This window comes from Spea bombifrons, chromosome 6, assembly GCF_027358695.1.
Source record: "Spea bombifrons isolate aSpeBom1 chromosome 6, aSpeBom1.2.pri, whole genome shotgun sequence".
In the NCBI taxonomy this organism is placed as follows: domain Eukaryota; kingdom Metazoa; phylum Chordata; class Amphibia; order Anura; family Pelobatidae; genus Spea; species Spea bombifrons.
The window spans coordinates 34,146,445-34,161,619 of NC_071092.1; the positions used below are offsets into that span (position 1 = coordinate 34,146,445).

Consider the following 15,175-nt stretch of genomic DNA (forward strand, 5'->3'; position numbering starts at 1 on the left):
GGATCAACTGAGGAAGGAATTTTGATATCAGTCACTGGAGAGGTTTTGCAAAGCCACGTTGAGAAACATCCTGGAAGGTCTAAATACATCTTTCCCTAGAGAAAATGGAAATGGTATAAATTCTCTACACTGTAGACATGTATATCTTTTGAATATTATGCTGTAAATGTATTTATTGTTTTATATAGCAATAGCATTATATCTAGCATTCCTACTAGAAGTGCAAACTACCTGGTTGCCTGGTGGTAAGGTCATGTTTACAGTACTCACTTTTAATAACCTTCAAAGTCTCCTAGATTCTACATTCTGAGGCATGGCAGACATTAAATGTGTGCAGGCCAGTGATGTTTTGTAGTAAAACATGGGTATTAATGGTAAGATAGAGCACATATGTGACCGTCGATGGACAGTTGTATGAATTTCCAGCCCATGGCTCTAGTTTGGCAATCCTTTAGATAAAAGCTTCAGTACCTCTGTGGCAAACATTTGGTGCCTTTTCACCCAATTTATTATGATTACAGTTTTTGTCACACCACAGTCATACAGTACATAATTCTGCAAATAAACGTCACCCCAATAAAGCTCAATACAGTATGTGATCCAGTAAGAAGCTCTTATCATCAAGAGGGGCAATTTAAGCTCTCCATTATTCCAAAAGAGTTAAGTTGAAGAAGACAGGAACCAAAAAGTGAACATTTTTTTATAGAGAAAACAAAAAAAACGTATTCATTCTTTACTCATCCAGCTCTTTTCCTATAAATACACAAATATTTCACAGCTAGGAGTCCAGCATTCAAAACAGATTCATTTTAATTCCATTGTCCTGAATCACATTAGAAAGTAAGCATTAGCTGCCAAAGTTCCAGGTTCTGCATCAAACTCACTCAAGATGTACGGCAGATATAAAATGAGAGAGATATACTGGTTAAACATGATATATAACAAATAAAACGGCATGATATTGCTTTAAAGGAGAAGCACTCTGCTAGAGCCAGGGTTATCTCACGATTTATCTTAATCAGGAACTCTTTAAGGCTTCTGTGAGGGCCTTCAAAAAAACTATCATAAACACATGATGTATTTTATACAGTCCTATAAGGCTACTTACCCTCAAATTTATTTAACCTCTGTTTTAACATCTACTTTTTCTGTTAGTTGTACAATAATAAAAGTAAACTGGTTAAGAGCTGTAAAGCAATTCAAGTCAATAAATAGCAATAGTCAATTTAACCCCTTAAGGACAATGGGCGGTCCCTAAACCCATTGAAAGCAATGCATTTTGAGCCTGTACATGTACGGGCTTTGTCATTAAGGGGTTAAGCTCAATAAAACAAGTGATTTATAGATTTGTTATCCATGGAATATAGAATAAAATCTAATATAGACCACAAAACAATCCAAGCAACACATTCCCCTTGAACGGCTGGAGGGTGTGCTGGCTTTATATTTTGGGGCACCGAACAGCGCATAAAACAATGGAATAGATTGTGTGGACAATATGGCTGTAGCTCGGCTCAAGAAAACACAATTCAATTACTGGCACTCTTCCAGTAGGGATGGATAACATCCAACTAAAGCCTTACGCAGCCCAATGATAATTTGCTCAAACACACAATAGATCAGCTGTTCAGTTGAATTTAAAGCTCAGTGCAATTTATTAAAAAGTGCTTGGCATGGCTTTCCAGAATAAGTGACTCCAGTAACTTTGAATTAACTTCTTAAGAGGTACAGGAAGGTACAGAACAATCTTACATGCTTTATAAAAATCATATTATTTGATGCAACTGTGATATTTTCTATTAAGATATAATAGAAAGTAATGGCAGATAAGAACCATTTGGCCCATCCAGTCTGCCCAAAAAGTTTTCAATACAGAATTTTTTCAACTAATGTACGCAATTTCTGTTTGTTGCTGACCCGATGCGTTTCGCCCTACAGCTTCCTCAGAGGTGTTACACTTTTTGTGATGGGTTTGCCATTCCTGGTTTTATACAGGGTAAAGATAAAGGTTGGGAATATCCCCTAAGAAACGTAGAACGGATGATCTGTGTAAAAAGATAGTCAAATGATCTGGAAGAAAATGATGAAGTAATATTCAAATTGTAATGCTTCTTGTTACCATTTTTCACCACCACAAGCCTCGGTTACGTGATGAGTGGGATCAGCTGTCACCATCCCCCAAACAAGCAGTAAGCAGTGCCTTAAATAGAGTAGTCTGATTGACAGCTCACCTTGCCAGGGGCCATAGTAATGCATAGGAAAGGCCGGCTGTCAATATCACAGACTAAAAAGAGACAGCAAATAACTCACTTTGACACTAAAGGTTGTTGCAGGGGATATACTTAAATCCTTAAGTGCCACTGAGGGCAGAAGCCATGAAATGCTTAGCGGGCCTTCAGGACATAAAAAAATAAAATAACTGATTGCACACAAGTCTAACCCTTGGGAGTCAGGAGGAGCGGCTTTCAAGAGAATACTTCTCTATTACAAATCCACAGCTCAGGAAAACAGATAACATTTTGCAGCATGCGGAGAAATGAACTGGAAATTACAATAAAAACCACAGTGAGCAAAAGCAGACAGTTACATTTTAAATAAAATCTTAAATGCCCTTTTTTTTTAAATAAAAATGTTTGTACAGTTCAAAAAAATATGAAAAAAATGAAAAAAAAACTAGAAACTGGTCTTTTTGTTGGTTATGTTTTTGCTTTTATTTGATCTATGTTTAGTGATTTAAAATGGGCAATTAAATATATATTTTAGAACTGCAGCCTATATGGCTGCTATAGTATATTTTTATTCGGTGTCAGCGCACACAAAAATGCTTGCTGTGTTATCTCAGTATAATATCCTTCAGATGTCCTCCTTTTACAAGATTAGATTAAAACCAACGTACAAACCTCAACGTGAGAGATTCAAATAATTTCATGAATTTCAATAATGCAATTCCAAAAGATTGGCACGGGTGTTTGTCACTTGTTTACAATATAAAAAACATACAATTTTACCGCACCAACAGCGAACCTTGGATTTTTGTTTTCAGACTATAAATGTTCAGTAGGATCAAAGAGGGTCGCTTTCTGGGACAGGAGAAGAGTGCAATTAAGAAGTAATTTGTAAATATAGGTTAGGAAATAGAAGAGCCTAAGGAAGCAATTAGGCAGGGAAAGTTGAAAACTAAACGCACCAGAGAATGTTTTAAAAACATTATTCAACCTTTAACCCTTCTGCAGCCAGAGGGAGTGTTCCAAAATGAATAAAATTAAACAAAAAAAAAAAGTAAAAAAAACTGTATTCCTACCCGTGGGGCTCAATAACGGAAAGCCAGTAGGCTACATCGGTTATTACGTGAATGCTGACATTTAAGGCATTGAGCGATCTAAGGCTGAATAACTTCTATATGATGGGACATGTTAATAGCAGTTATGTATTCAAGCCCCCCCCTCCAGAACAAATTGCTTGCATGTGTTAAAAAAAAACAAAAAACAAACAAATAAAGTGTGGGCTGATGATCATCCTGTGATTGTAATCTATAGAATGGGTGTGACGTTTGACCCTTACATTAAGATGTATATTAGGATCATCTGGCAAAAACTGTGATCATCTGGCAAAAACTGAAGTCTAAGTAGTATTAATCTAATACAATACTTTTCTCCTTATGGTATGCGCCGGATCAAAAATTTGCACTCCGAGGTGAAAAGAGGTGACTAGCGTGTTACAAAGTTAAAAGGCAAATGCTTTTGAAACCAAGCTTGAAGTGAGTTGCGTAGATTACCACATTCTTTCATTTACAAGGAATATCACTTCTCAGTCTTTTGGCTAAGATCACGTGAGTACTTGTGAGAGGGGAAAAAGCTTGGACCTCTGGCCTTAAAGTCGAGTGGGTATTATGGAGCCTGAGGTATGTAAAGGAGCCCCCTACGGTACTCCAGGGCGTTCGGCACATGTGTTGTAGCGTGCACCTATATCACACTATTCACAAGCACCATTTTTGGTGTTTTGTTGTACATATGTGGATTAGGATTTTAGTCATGGACATTTGATTTCGACACAAGAATGCCATAGTGGAGCTGGGTCCCCGAAGACTGTTTTTGGTGGGAGGGAATGGACTTGAAGACTTCAATGGGCCCTATCTTTGGGGGGGGGCTCTCTTTGCGTTGACCATTGGAAATCTGGGCCCCCCTGCAGTACGCAAGGGTGGAGTGAAGACTGCACCATGAGGCGCCCAGCGGGGTCACGTAACATGCGTTAAGTGATGCCAAGGTTGAAGACAGGTAGTGCCGTGGCAGGTCTCAGCAAGGCGAGAGGGAGTAGTAGTGTATTGTGTATGTATGTTATAGTGCCAGAGTCAGTGTGTCAGTTTTCATTTAACTTGGTTTACCAATAACGCAAATTTATCATCTTATTTGATTCATAATTTCACTAATCTATGATTTTTTTATGACATGGATAATTTATATTAGCCAAATATTTCATGTACTGATCCATACCTTTTCTATTTGTTTCATATATTTTTCTTCAAGATGTCTATCTTAATTATGATTTATACGTATGTATTATATTAAGACAACTTCTGATGGTGGAGCAACCCCCTAAGCAGAATGGAGAGTGGAGATATGATTGAAATTTTAAATATATGAATAAAAAGTGGTTCTTACATTTTTTGGCTAACTCCTAGATCCAAACCAAACTTGGAGACACCATCCCCCCCCGAGTTATGTATTCAAGCCCATACACTCTCCAAAGCACAAAATTACTTGCATGTGTTAAAGCGGGCTGATGATCACATTGTGATTGTGATCTATAGAATGGGTGTGCCGTTTGACCTCTAAATTATGCTGTATATTAGGATCATCTGGCAATAACCGAAGCCCAAATAATATATTACTCTAATGCAATACATTTCTCCTTATGGTATGTGCCGGATCAACAATTTGCACTGAGGTGACAAGAGGTAAGAGATAAATAGCGTGTTACAAAGCAGAACTGTAAAAGCCTTGGAAACAGTTTGTAGTGAATTGTGGAGCATACCGCTTTCTTTAACATACTAGAAAATTGGCGAGTGAAAAGCTCATCACCCTGCAGGACGAATATCGTTCATACAGAAGTGAATTTGCTAAACTGGAGTTTGTAAGAGTTTCAGGGACGATTCAATTCCTTTGTTTCTCTTTGCATTGTGGACGGCCTACACCAGTGCGAAAGAAAGGATGAGCTAGCCCTCGAACATGCATAGCTATTTCATTTAGGTCACATCCGGGAAATAGGCTCACATTAACTATTTGATTTTTGTGGTTAATCTTGGAAGAGTCTCTCATTAGGGATGGCACTTCATGATACATACCCAAGCGGGGCATTTGGAAGGTTTAACTGCACCAGTTTAGGGAATGCTAGGTCTTATGCACAACCTATGTAGCCCCACATTATCTGTGTTGGGTCCCTGAATGTTTCACATTTCAGGAGCCAATTTAACAAGAGACATCCCAGGAAACCCTTACACAGCAAAGCAACCCACCTTTACCTAGCATTAACTTAAGATTTCTGAGGCTTATACATAGGCGCTGCTGACAAGCCTAGAAACAAGCAAGCCACAAGCCCTATATTTATGCAGAACTTCCCTTCCATCTCAACTTATGATAACAAAAACACCTCTCCGTTAGATTGATGTCCGGAATAAGTACACAGATGTACATAAGTATTTTAATTAGATTTAATAATACATTTAGCAAATGTATCAAGGTAAGAAAACACGTAAAAGAAATTATATTTTTTTTATTATAGAAATCTTATTTGCATCCCTTTAAAAATACTTTGCACATAAGACAACAGTGTTGGCTGAACATTATGTACATGAGTGGAAAACATTACAATTGAGGAGTAGTGCAGAGTCTATGAGATCATCTATAATTATTTTTACTTTACAAGCAGAAGGCTAGAACAATGCAAGACATGGAGCAATTCAACTTAAAACACTTCTTGACAAAATGTTACAAGTATCACTGCAAGATCACAGATGAAGGGCGAACTGTACCCCACCTAAGCAAACCAGAAACAAAGCGTGAACATATCTGAAGCACTGAGCATAAAAATGTGGCCATGAACACTGAGAATGGTCCTAGGTCCTCATTGTCATCCACTTTCTTCTGTGACCACAAGGTAAAGCTGAAATGCTGTTCTATAAATCACACAGTGACTGCTAAAATGAATTGGTTGAGTTGCTTGCTAGAGTAGGATTGTTCCCTGCAACCCAAGCAGAACGGTCCAGATTAGCCATCCCTGCAAGACAGCATTGTAACGCCAGGAAGAGATTTCTCCCTGTCACAGATGGATTCTGCTGGCAAATGAGGCGTTGGCTTCCTTCAATTTATTTTACAACTCGCATAAAAAAATTTTTAGTTAAATATAAAAAATTAAGGGAAGCAGCAGACAGGATAAAGTTGCTTAAGGGTCCCCCGTGTTACACCGCAACCTGAACACTACTTTCAGAGCCTCACACTTTTTAAAGGCAAACATACCGTATACTATGCACAGATCTTCAGTCACTGAAAGCCATACTTGGCTAGAAATAAGATGTAAACGTTCTGATATGCAGAACTCTATTTAACCATAACACCATTTAAGACATCACGTGCAGAGAGACCCCTAGAATCTCGGCATTTATCGTGATATTGACAGTAAATTTTCATCGATAACGGACAGATGACATTCATATAATTACAACTGTGTCAGTCTCTACTTTTAGTGTCCTTTACACACTATTTACATTGCAATGTAATAAGTCTAGGTTACTTCAGTAATGTCAACTTAAGCAAAAAAAAAATGATTATTTAATTAGTTACTAATTCCTGTGTCGTCCTTGCTTTTTCTTCTCATTCTACCCTATTGGATTGAACATAAACACGGGGAGGAATATCTATGCAAACCCTGAAAAAGGACCCTTAGAACACCGCTCCGATTGACATACAGAAGGGAGGTCATCATTTTCTCATCCTATGATTTTCAAGGTTACTGAGCATTAAGACTTAAGGACAGGGAAAGTTTATAGACCATCTGAAATATAAGCACTTTCTTATAGGGTTTATGTAGACTAAGTATATTTGTGTCTCATACCAGTTCAAGTAACAGCTTCCAATATGGCTAGTTTCATTTCAGGGAAGTAAAAAGGTTTTGTATTTGCTATTACAGAGAAAATCTAACGGCATTTGGATTAATCTCGTCCATTAAAGCAGTCCACACCCAACATACAAGCTAAATTTGCTCTGCAAGAGAGATCCAACAAACTAAGAAGTCTTCGCTCCTGGGCTTCATCAGAAAGGTTTGGCTTGCCTCTACAAGGGTACATTAAGCATGGGGGCTGTATATACCGTATTTGCTCGATTATAAGACGAGGTTTTTTTCAGAGCAAATGCTCTGAAAAATACCCCTCGTCTTATAATCGGGGTCGTCTTCTAATCAGACCTCAAATAGAGGTCTGATTATGAGACTAAGATCCAGATCCCCCGCACCGCTGCAGGGGACCTGGATCCTCCTGTCGCCCCCCCCCCCAATTTAACGCCCCCCCCCCACACACACACACTTACCGGTGCTTCCGGAGGTGAAGTTGGCAGCGGGGGTTTGTATGCGTCCGTCGCAAATACCTTCCCCGACTGTCAGAGATCAGAGTTCCCCGCACCGGCCGGGGAAGGTATTTGCGACGGACGCATACAAACCCCCGCTGCCAACTCCACCTCCTTCCGGCTGCCGCGGAATGAGACGTCAACCCGCTGCCCCGGCAATACAGCAGGAAATTGGAAGCACCGGTAAGTAAGTAAGTAAGTGTGTGTGTGTGTGTGTGTGTGTGTGTGTGTGTGTGTGTGTGTGTGTGTGTGTGTGTGTGTGTGTGTGTAGGGCATTTCTGGAATGCCTTACACCCCTATATGCCACTCTGGCACTTAGGGGGTTAAAAGGCATATTATGGGGCAGAGTGGCTTATAGGGAGGTATAAGGCATTTCAGGAGGCAGAGTGGCGTTAAGGGGGCATTTAATAGAGCACCCTGCCTCCTGAAATGCCTTATACCTCCCTATATGCCACTCTGCCCCATAATATGCCTTTTAACCCCCTATATGGCAGAGTAGCATATAGGGGTATAAGGCATTTCTGGAGGCAGAGTGCTCTATATAATGCCTTTTAACTCCCTTAATGCCACTCTGCCTCCTGGAATGCCTTATACCTCCCTATATGCCACTCTGCCTCATAATATGCATTTTAACCCCCTAAATGCCAGAATGGGATATAGGGGTATAAGGCATTTCTGGAGGCAGAGTGGCACATAGGGGGTCAAAAGGCATACCATTGGGCACAGTGGCATATAGAGGGTTAAAAGGCATATCATGGGCCACAGTGCCATATTGGTGTGGCAAGCCTGGGGGCAGATGTGCGTAACTGGGGGACAGGTTGGAAAATACAAGAAATAAAAACAAAAAAAAAATATTTTTCTCAATCATAGCTTTTATTAAAAAAAATAGTTTACATGAATTAACATTTACTGGTAAAACTTTTTTCCTTTAGGGTCGTCTTATTTTCAGGCTTTTTCTTTTTTTCCTAAGTTAATATTCAGATTTTGGGGGGTCGTCTTATAATCAGGGTCGTCTTATAATCGAGCAAATACGGTAGATTGCCAAGGAAACCCAAGTAATTTCTTAAAGAACCAAATGAGACTGAACTAGAATAACCAAGAACAGGATGAGTTTTAAAAACCGATATTGAAGAAAAAAAAATACCACAACAATTTTCTCCAGCTATTTGGGTGTTCTACCTCCCTGCTGTGTAATATACCTTTAGGTTACCTGCACTTTTACATCAGGTCTCTGTGGTATATTTCCCATATGTAAGTAAATGTTTTCGTCACACTTCATGGGTAGCTTTGATGTGCAACAAAACATTTTAATGGTAAACCTACAGCAAACTTAATAAACCTAGGCTTTAAAACAGTTTAAATTTACTTCATTAAGCAAAAAGGTGAAATCCGTAAATACATGTAACTGTGTCTAACATCTACTACGTACAAAATCAATGATTGGACACCTAAGACAAAGTTATGGAGCTTTCAAGAAAAGTGCCTCATTTTGACAATTTAAAAGTTTTTGCTAGACTTGGGTGCCGGCAATCGTTTTGGCCAACATTTTCAATTTTCGGTTGCCACGGAAGCAAGAAATAAAAGGCGTGGAAGAAGTGGAATAGGGAATTTGAGAGCAATAGATGGAAGAAAGAGGGTCAAAATTAGCTTAGGTGTTATTAATGAAATAAAATAAATTCTTTAAAAAATAAAAACTTTAGAGAGTCTTAGACACTGTGAGAAATGGCAGGCTGAGGCTCACCGAATCTCACCCTGTAAAATGCTCAGATGCAGCACAGCATAAAGCAGACACAGTGAAGTGAACAGATCCCCTGCCTGCTCTGCTCTTATATAGGCTCTATTCATTACTTTGACAGATACAGCACAGCTATTGGACAAGCCCTCAGCATGATGTGACAGGAGTAAGCTGATTGGACAAGATCAGCTCACTCAATGTCTTTCCTTTCAGTGCAGGTAAAATAGCGAGATTCTCCTCCTCTTAGAGTGGTTAAAATGGCAACTGCAGCGTTAGAAGGAAAGAACCAATATTTTCGGATTGCGCACATTCGTTATTTGTTTCTGTCAAACAAAATTTGGCACAAAAACATTCGTATGAAAATTCATGTGCAAGTCTAGTTTTTACTCATATAAAATAAATCATGTATGCTTTACTGTCCTTACTTCAGTGATGTTCAGAGACACACTCCACATCAATAGATATAGATCACAGTAAATGAGCGCAGACTGTAACACCCCATAACGGCAAACTATTAATTAGTGAAAATAACGTAGCCATAGCATTAGACAGAGGATGTTAAAATCCTCGATAATGAATGGCAGCACTCATGGAAATTAAGTATAATACGTGTTGGCTAATCTTGATTCATAAGGTTTTGCAATAATCATTGGCACATTGTGTAAACATATTTTGGTTAATGGTGCTGTACCAAGAATACTTTGCGTACATTAACTTATATTCAAGAAGAAGAAGAAAAAAAAAGTCATTGTATACAATGCAAAAACACTTTACCCCTGTCGTGTAGGAAATGATCACAATAAAGCTAATTCTCAGTCACCGAGATTGTAGTAGTGATATATTGGGAGATCCTATTTAAGGAAGTAAAAAGGTCAGCATGTAAAACCCCGTGGTGAATTTGTAATGGAGAAAAAAGCGACAACAGCTGGGAAACTGAAGCAACATAAACCACCTTTTCCGATAGGAAACTTCCTGCACAGCCCTTCTTTCAGTGATAATGTCACAGGAACTTAAGGTGCCCAAGTAATTTCCGTGAGTGAATATAAGCCTGAGAGGTCTCTGAAGTAGAGCACAGGTTATCCTGTCTTACAAAAAGGCTAAAAAAAACCTATATAGAGATAATCAATAGGAAGTAGAAAAAGCTACACCTATTGGTAAAAATACAGAGGACTGAGTGGATTAACCGTTAGATGTCAGCCCCACCTGCTGGTGTCACCGCTAGGACTTGCCCTGACCCGTTCTAACGTACCGGGTTAGCAGTCAGTTTACACGGTTGACTCAATAGTCTTGCATAGAACACATCTGAAGCCGTTTCCCACTTGCCCGTATAACCAGTTTCTCAGTTACTGTATTATGAGGTCTGCGTGCAATTTCATATCAGCGTACAATTTATTTTTCCCCAAGTGAATCACATGGTTCATATCTTAGCAAGGAACCGAATGACCCCGAGACTGTGGTATCTGATATTGTGGCCTGGCTCAACTCAGACTAACCTAGATATGACTGTGAAAACAAATAATGGTGCATGATCCCAACCAGTTTAAGCACCCCTTCCTCCCTCTGTTCCTTCATAATATAGCAGCCAAGAGCATAATTGAGACAACATATTGTGCCATCTATATTCTGGGCTTGGTGTTTCCAAAGCCAGCCCTCCACAATAAGATATTCCCTGATAACATATCAAATAATTGCCTCTACCCATCGGCGGGAAATATGATTAGTATTACCCAGTGCTTTGCAGGCTCCAAACTTTGTGGACAGACTTTAAATGTCAAAGTGCCAACATCCCCGCCATCTGTCTGTGGTCATTTGCATGTAATCATTGTACTTATCAGTTTAGACGGGGTTAAGTTACAGCCCTCACCGTGTATAAACGTGCACGTTTCAGTAAGATACCACATCCTAAACTTAATGAGTATTTGCAGGAAAATCACTATTTTCACTGGATACCAGTAACAGCTGCTTGGAAATGAGCATAAGTGCTGGCAAGGGAGGCCGCTCGCAGAAGGAAACTCTTTTTAAAGAATAAAAAGTCTTTTTAGACACATACACACTGTCTGCCACCTTAACTTAAAAACACTGACTCTCACACTTAGTACAAACATGTTCAAAAACAAACATGTGTTCATAAATGTCCTTTTCGGAATACATAAATGCTTTACTTGTTCGCGTAAACTGAGTTTCTGTGGTTAACCAATATGTGATCCTGCTTTCTGTACAGACTGTCTTAACCCTACCCGTCAGGAGGACTATTAAGAAATAAATAAAAAGTGACTACACCCAATAAAATCATTACTATAATCAACAAATGCATTACCTAATCTGGAACCAAAGGGTTAAACGCATACAAGTATTGCAGTGCATCAAACAGAATAGACAGGTTCATCACAGCATGTAAGAAGGTATCTTGTCCGCATTACTGCCACCCTGACCACCTCACTCCTCTCCGGGGAACACGAACTTCGGTACTTAAAATCTCGTAAGATACAGTTTGTGATATAACGGAATTGGAATTAGCTGTGGTGGCATCATGTGAACTAATATTAGGATATTTATAGTCTTCTGATCCAAAAAATATCAAAACGTATTAGATCAGTACATTGCATATGCCATCAGCTTTATCTGTGATATCAGTATAAACACACTTACTCTTTGAAGTATAATGCAAGATTAAACGTTAATAAACAGGTATATTGAATAGCTTCTGAGAATTTTAAGCCCTGTCATATGTGTTATTCTTAGCAAATTTATTGAAAATTTACACTTTTTTAAAATAAAGATTATAGCTAATGTATTCGTTATTATAGCCAGCTTTAATATTTGATCCGATTACAGAATGCTATTAAGATTGATTTGCCTCCAAATAACAAAAGTTAAGACATACAATATTCAACAACGCGGTAAGCATATCGTTCTTTGCAGGGACACGCAAGTGAAATGTAAATCTTCAGGTGTCGGACAACATTTTCCCCGCTTTCAAATCATGGACAGCGTGTGTAAACTGCTTTATGTAACGTGATTGATAGCATTATCAAAAACGAAAATCACTGCATGCAGTAAAATTAAATTAAAAAAAAAAAAAAAAGATATATATCAGTAGCAAAGTGTCACGCAATATATGGATTCTAGGCTTGATAACTTTATATTCACTAAACTAAAACTTTGCTGTTATAATTTGATTATTACGCAAACAACGTAAAGTCTTACAACCGCAATACTGCTATTGGATTAAGTTTTACCGAGTCAATGCTGCCGACTGGGAATATGATGGGCGATAACAGTCACAATCTGCATTCTTTAGAGACATTACCAAGTATCCACACTAATCACCAAACAACCCCAAACAACCAAACAATTAACCTGTCTCTATTTTATGATAGGGCTTAATACGTTTTGCAATTATATATATATATATTATAATATATATATATATAAAAAAAAATAAATTTTTACACTACATATTTTTGCACTAAAGAAAACCGCAGTTTGCGAGAGAGAACAGTTAACTATCATTATTGATTGTGGTTATCAAAAATGAATGGCAATGAAGACATTCTTAAAGATAATGTCAATGACCAGGATAAACAGACGACACGTAGCGTGTTTATATATATATATATATATATATATATATATATATATATATATATATATATATATATCTTATATTATATATACACACATAACATATACCAGATGCAGTGGCTTTCAGAGACAACAAGCACACTTTTATTTGAAACAGGTGAGGCTGCAGGTTGCACATGCTCCCGGAAATCTGGATTTATCAAATCGTAAAGGTAGAAGAAAGATCTAATACCATGTTTCCCCATTACTTTATTACCCCTCATGGATGAAGCAGAACACATACAGCCTGTGTAACACAATATCCAGTTTATTGGAGAAATAACAAAAAAAGAAAAAGCATTCCTGGAGGAAATTATTAGCATTTTACGAGTGGGGGATTAAAAAAAAAAAAGAAAAAATACCAACAGGTGTGCATCACCTCCACAGATTTTCCCAACACCTTCACGGCACGTAAAACGTGAATTGAATTTTAATAGTATAAGACGGCTTCCCTTCCTTTCAGAACTCAAGGTGTTAATCTGAACAGGAGGTCCGCTCACAGCGTATCTAAATTATTTTGATTAAAAGCTGACAATTTCATTTACCTGAAGATGCTGGCCGCAGGAAGAGGAGGAGATATAACATCAGCAAGCACTGCGAGATCATGCTGTACAGGCTGATAGCGCTTTCAGAAACGTCCACAATCCTGTATCGTTTTCCTCCAATTTGTTGTTTCAGTATTATCTGTTTTTCCACCAAACCCTTCAGCTGCCTGGGAAGGAAAGAGAAGAAACTTCAGTCTCCAGCCGATGAAAACATCCTGCTGACACTTCCCACCCCCAATCCCTTGAAGGACGAAGCAGAATACAAGCAGTCAGCGTACGAGAGACTTACAGGAATACAGATTGCATGCAAAAAAAAAAGCAAACACTACAATACACACAAAACATTGAAGTTTTCCTTGTGGGCAACCGATACAATGTGTAATGTATCCCGACTGTGGAATATCTGAGACTGTTACTCTTAGGTAAACATTTCTTCCAGCTGCAAACCCGTTTTAAAATGCAAACTGTAGCCAGATGTTTGCACATGCCCCAGAGGGCAGTCAGATCTTCCCGAAATCTGGGGATCACCATTAAACGAATGGGATTTGTCCACTGCAAACTTACCCAAAATTCTCAGGGAGACAGATACAAGCCTGCGCCCGCTGTCAGTTCCCAGTGGGCTGAAGTTCCATGCATCTCTGCCTGGGGGACACTCCAGGCTCCCGGAGAGGAAAAGAAGGGGGCGGCAGCTTCGTTGCAAGAGGAGGAGTAGCCTGCGATCAGGCAGATCCCTGACTTTTTACTTACTTCTTCTTCCGTTTGTTGGATGAATCCGTATCAACTGCGTCCTGAAGACTATGGGCGCCATCTACTGGATACAAATAAAATGTGTGGCTTGTCATGCGTCGATTGAAACTAATGAGAAGAAGAAAAAAAAATGTCTATTAGCTCATAAGGTTATGCTCATTCCTCATTTAAGTGATAAATTACATGACGGTGCCATGAAATTTAGGTTTATGAAAAATTAAAAGATGTATAAACAGGATTTAAAGTAATTACATATAAAAGGAATTAAGTATTTGTTACAAGAAGCTAGTGGTCCATAAAAATTAAGTTTTATGCCTCTTTTGTGCAAAAGATAAGACCGGCTTTTGTTTTACTTTTATTTTAATTCAGAATAGAAACATAGAACTTGAAGGCAGAACCATTAGGCCCAGGTAGACCTTAATCAGCCCTTGATGTTGTCGTAGATTCAGGATAGCTTTATGCCTATCCCTTTCATGATTCAATTCCCGCACTGTATTAGCTTTTACAACTTGCGATGGGAGGCTGTCCCACTTATCCACTACCCTCTCAGGAAAGTAAAAATAACTTAAAAACAGAGGATCATATAATGCAAGGATGACCTCTTGTTTTAACATTTCTCGCCTTTTGAGATAAAAATTCCCTCCTGTACTTTCTTAAAATCCTTTAAGTATTTGTGTTTCTGTCACATCTATCTCTTCTTTTCTCCAAACTAATATATTTAATATACCTATATACCGTCTTGGCCCGATTACAGGCCACCCCCTCCCCACTTAGTCTTTAAAGTGGGTGTGCGGCCTATAATCAGGGTTTAGCACAGGGATGCACAGTTCGTATCACCTGACTCCCGGCAGCCTAGATCCTCCTTCTCTGGCAGCCGGTGAATGTCTGCGCGATGCAGACACCCCCCGCTG

The 15,175-nt window shown here is 38.8% G+C and overlaps 1 protein-coding gene across 4 annotated transcripts in view; it reads right to left on the reverse strand.

Moving 5' to 3' along the window:
- Window positions 1-14,196, reverse strand: part of TGFBR3 (transforming growth factor beta receptor 3) — an 81,722-nt gene extending 67,526 nt beyond the window's left edge. For all 4 annotated transcript variants that reach the window (XM_053470245.1, XM_053470243.1, XM_053470244.1 and 1 more), the window contains exons 1-2: window positions 14,082-14,196; window positions 13,518-13,684 (exon numbers count right to left, since the gene is read on the reverse strand). In XM_053470245.1, the coding sequence (XP_053326220.1) occupies window positions 13,518-13,578 (61 nt within the window). In that variant the 5' untranslated portion in view covers window positions 13,579-13,684; window positions 14,082-14,196. The remainder of the gene's footprint in view (window positions 1-13,517; window positions 13,685-14,081) is intronic.
- Window positions 14,197-15,175: the final 979 nt, after the last annotated feature.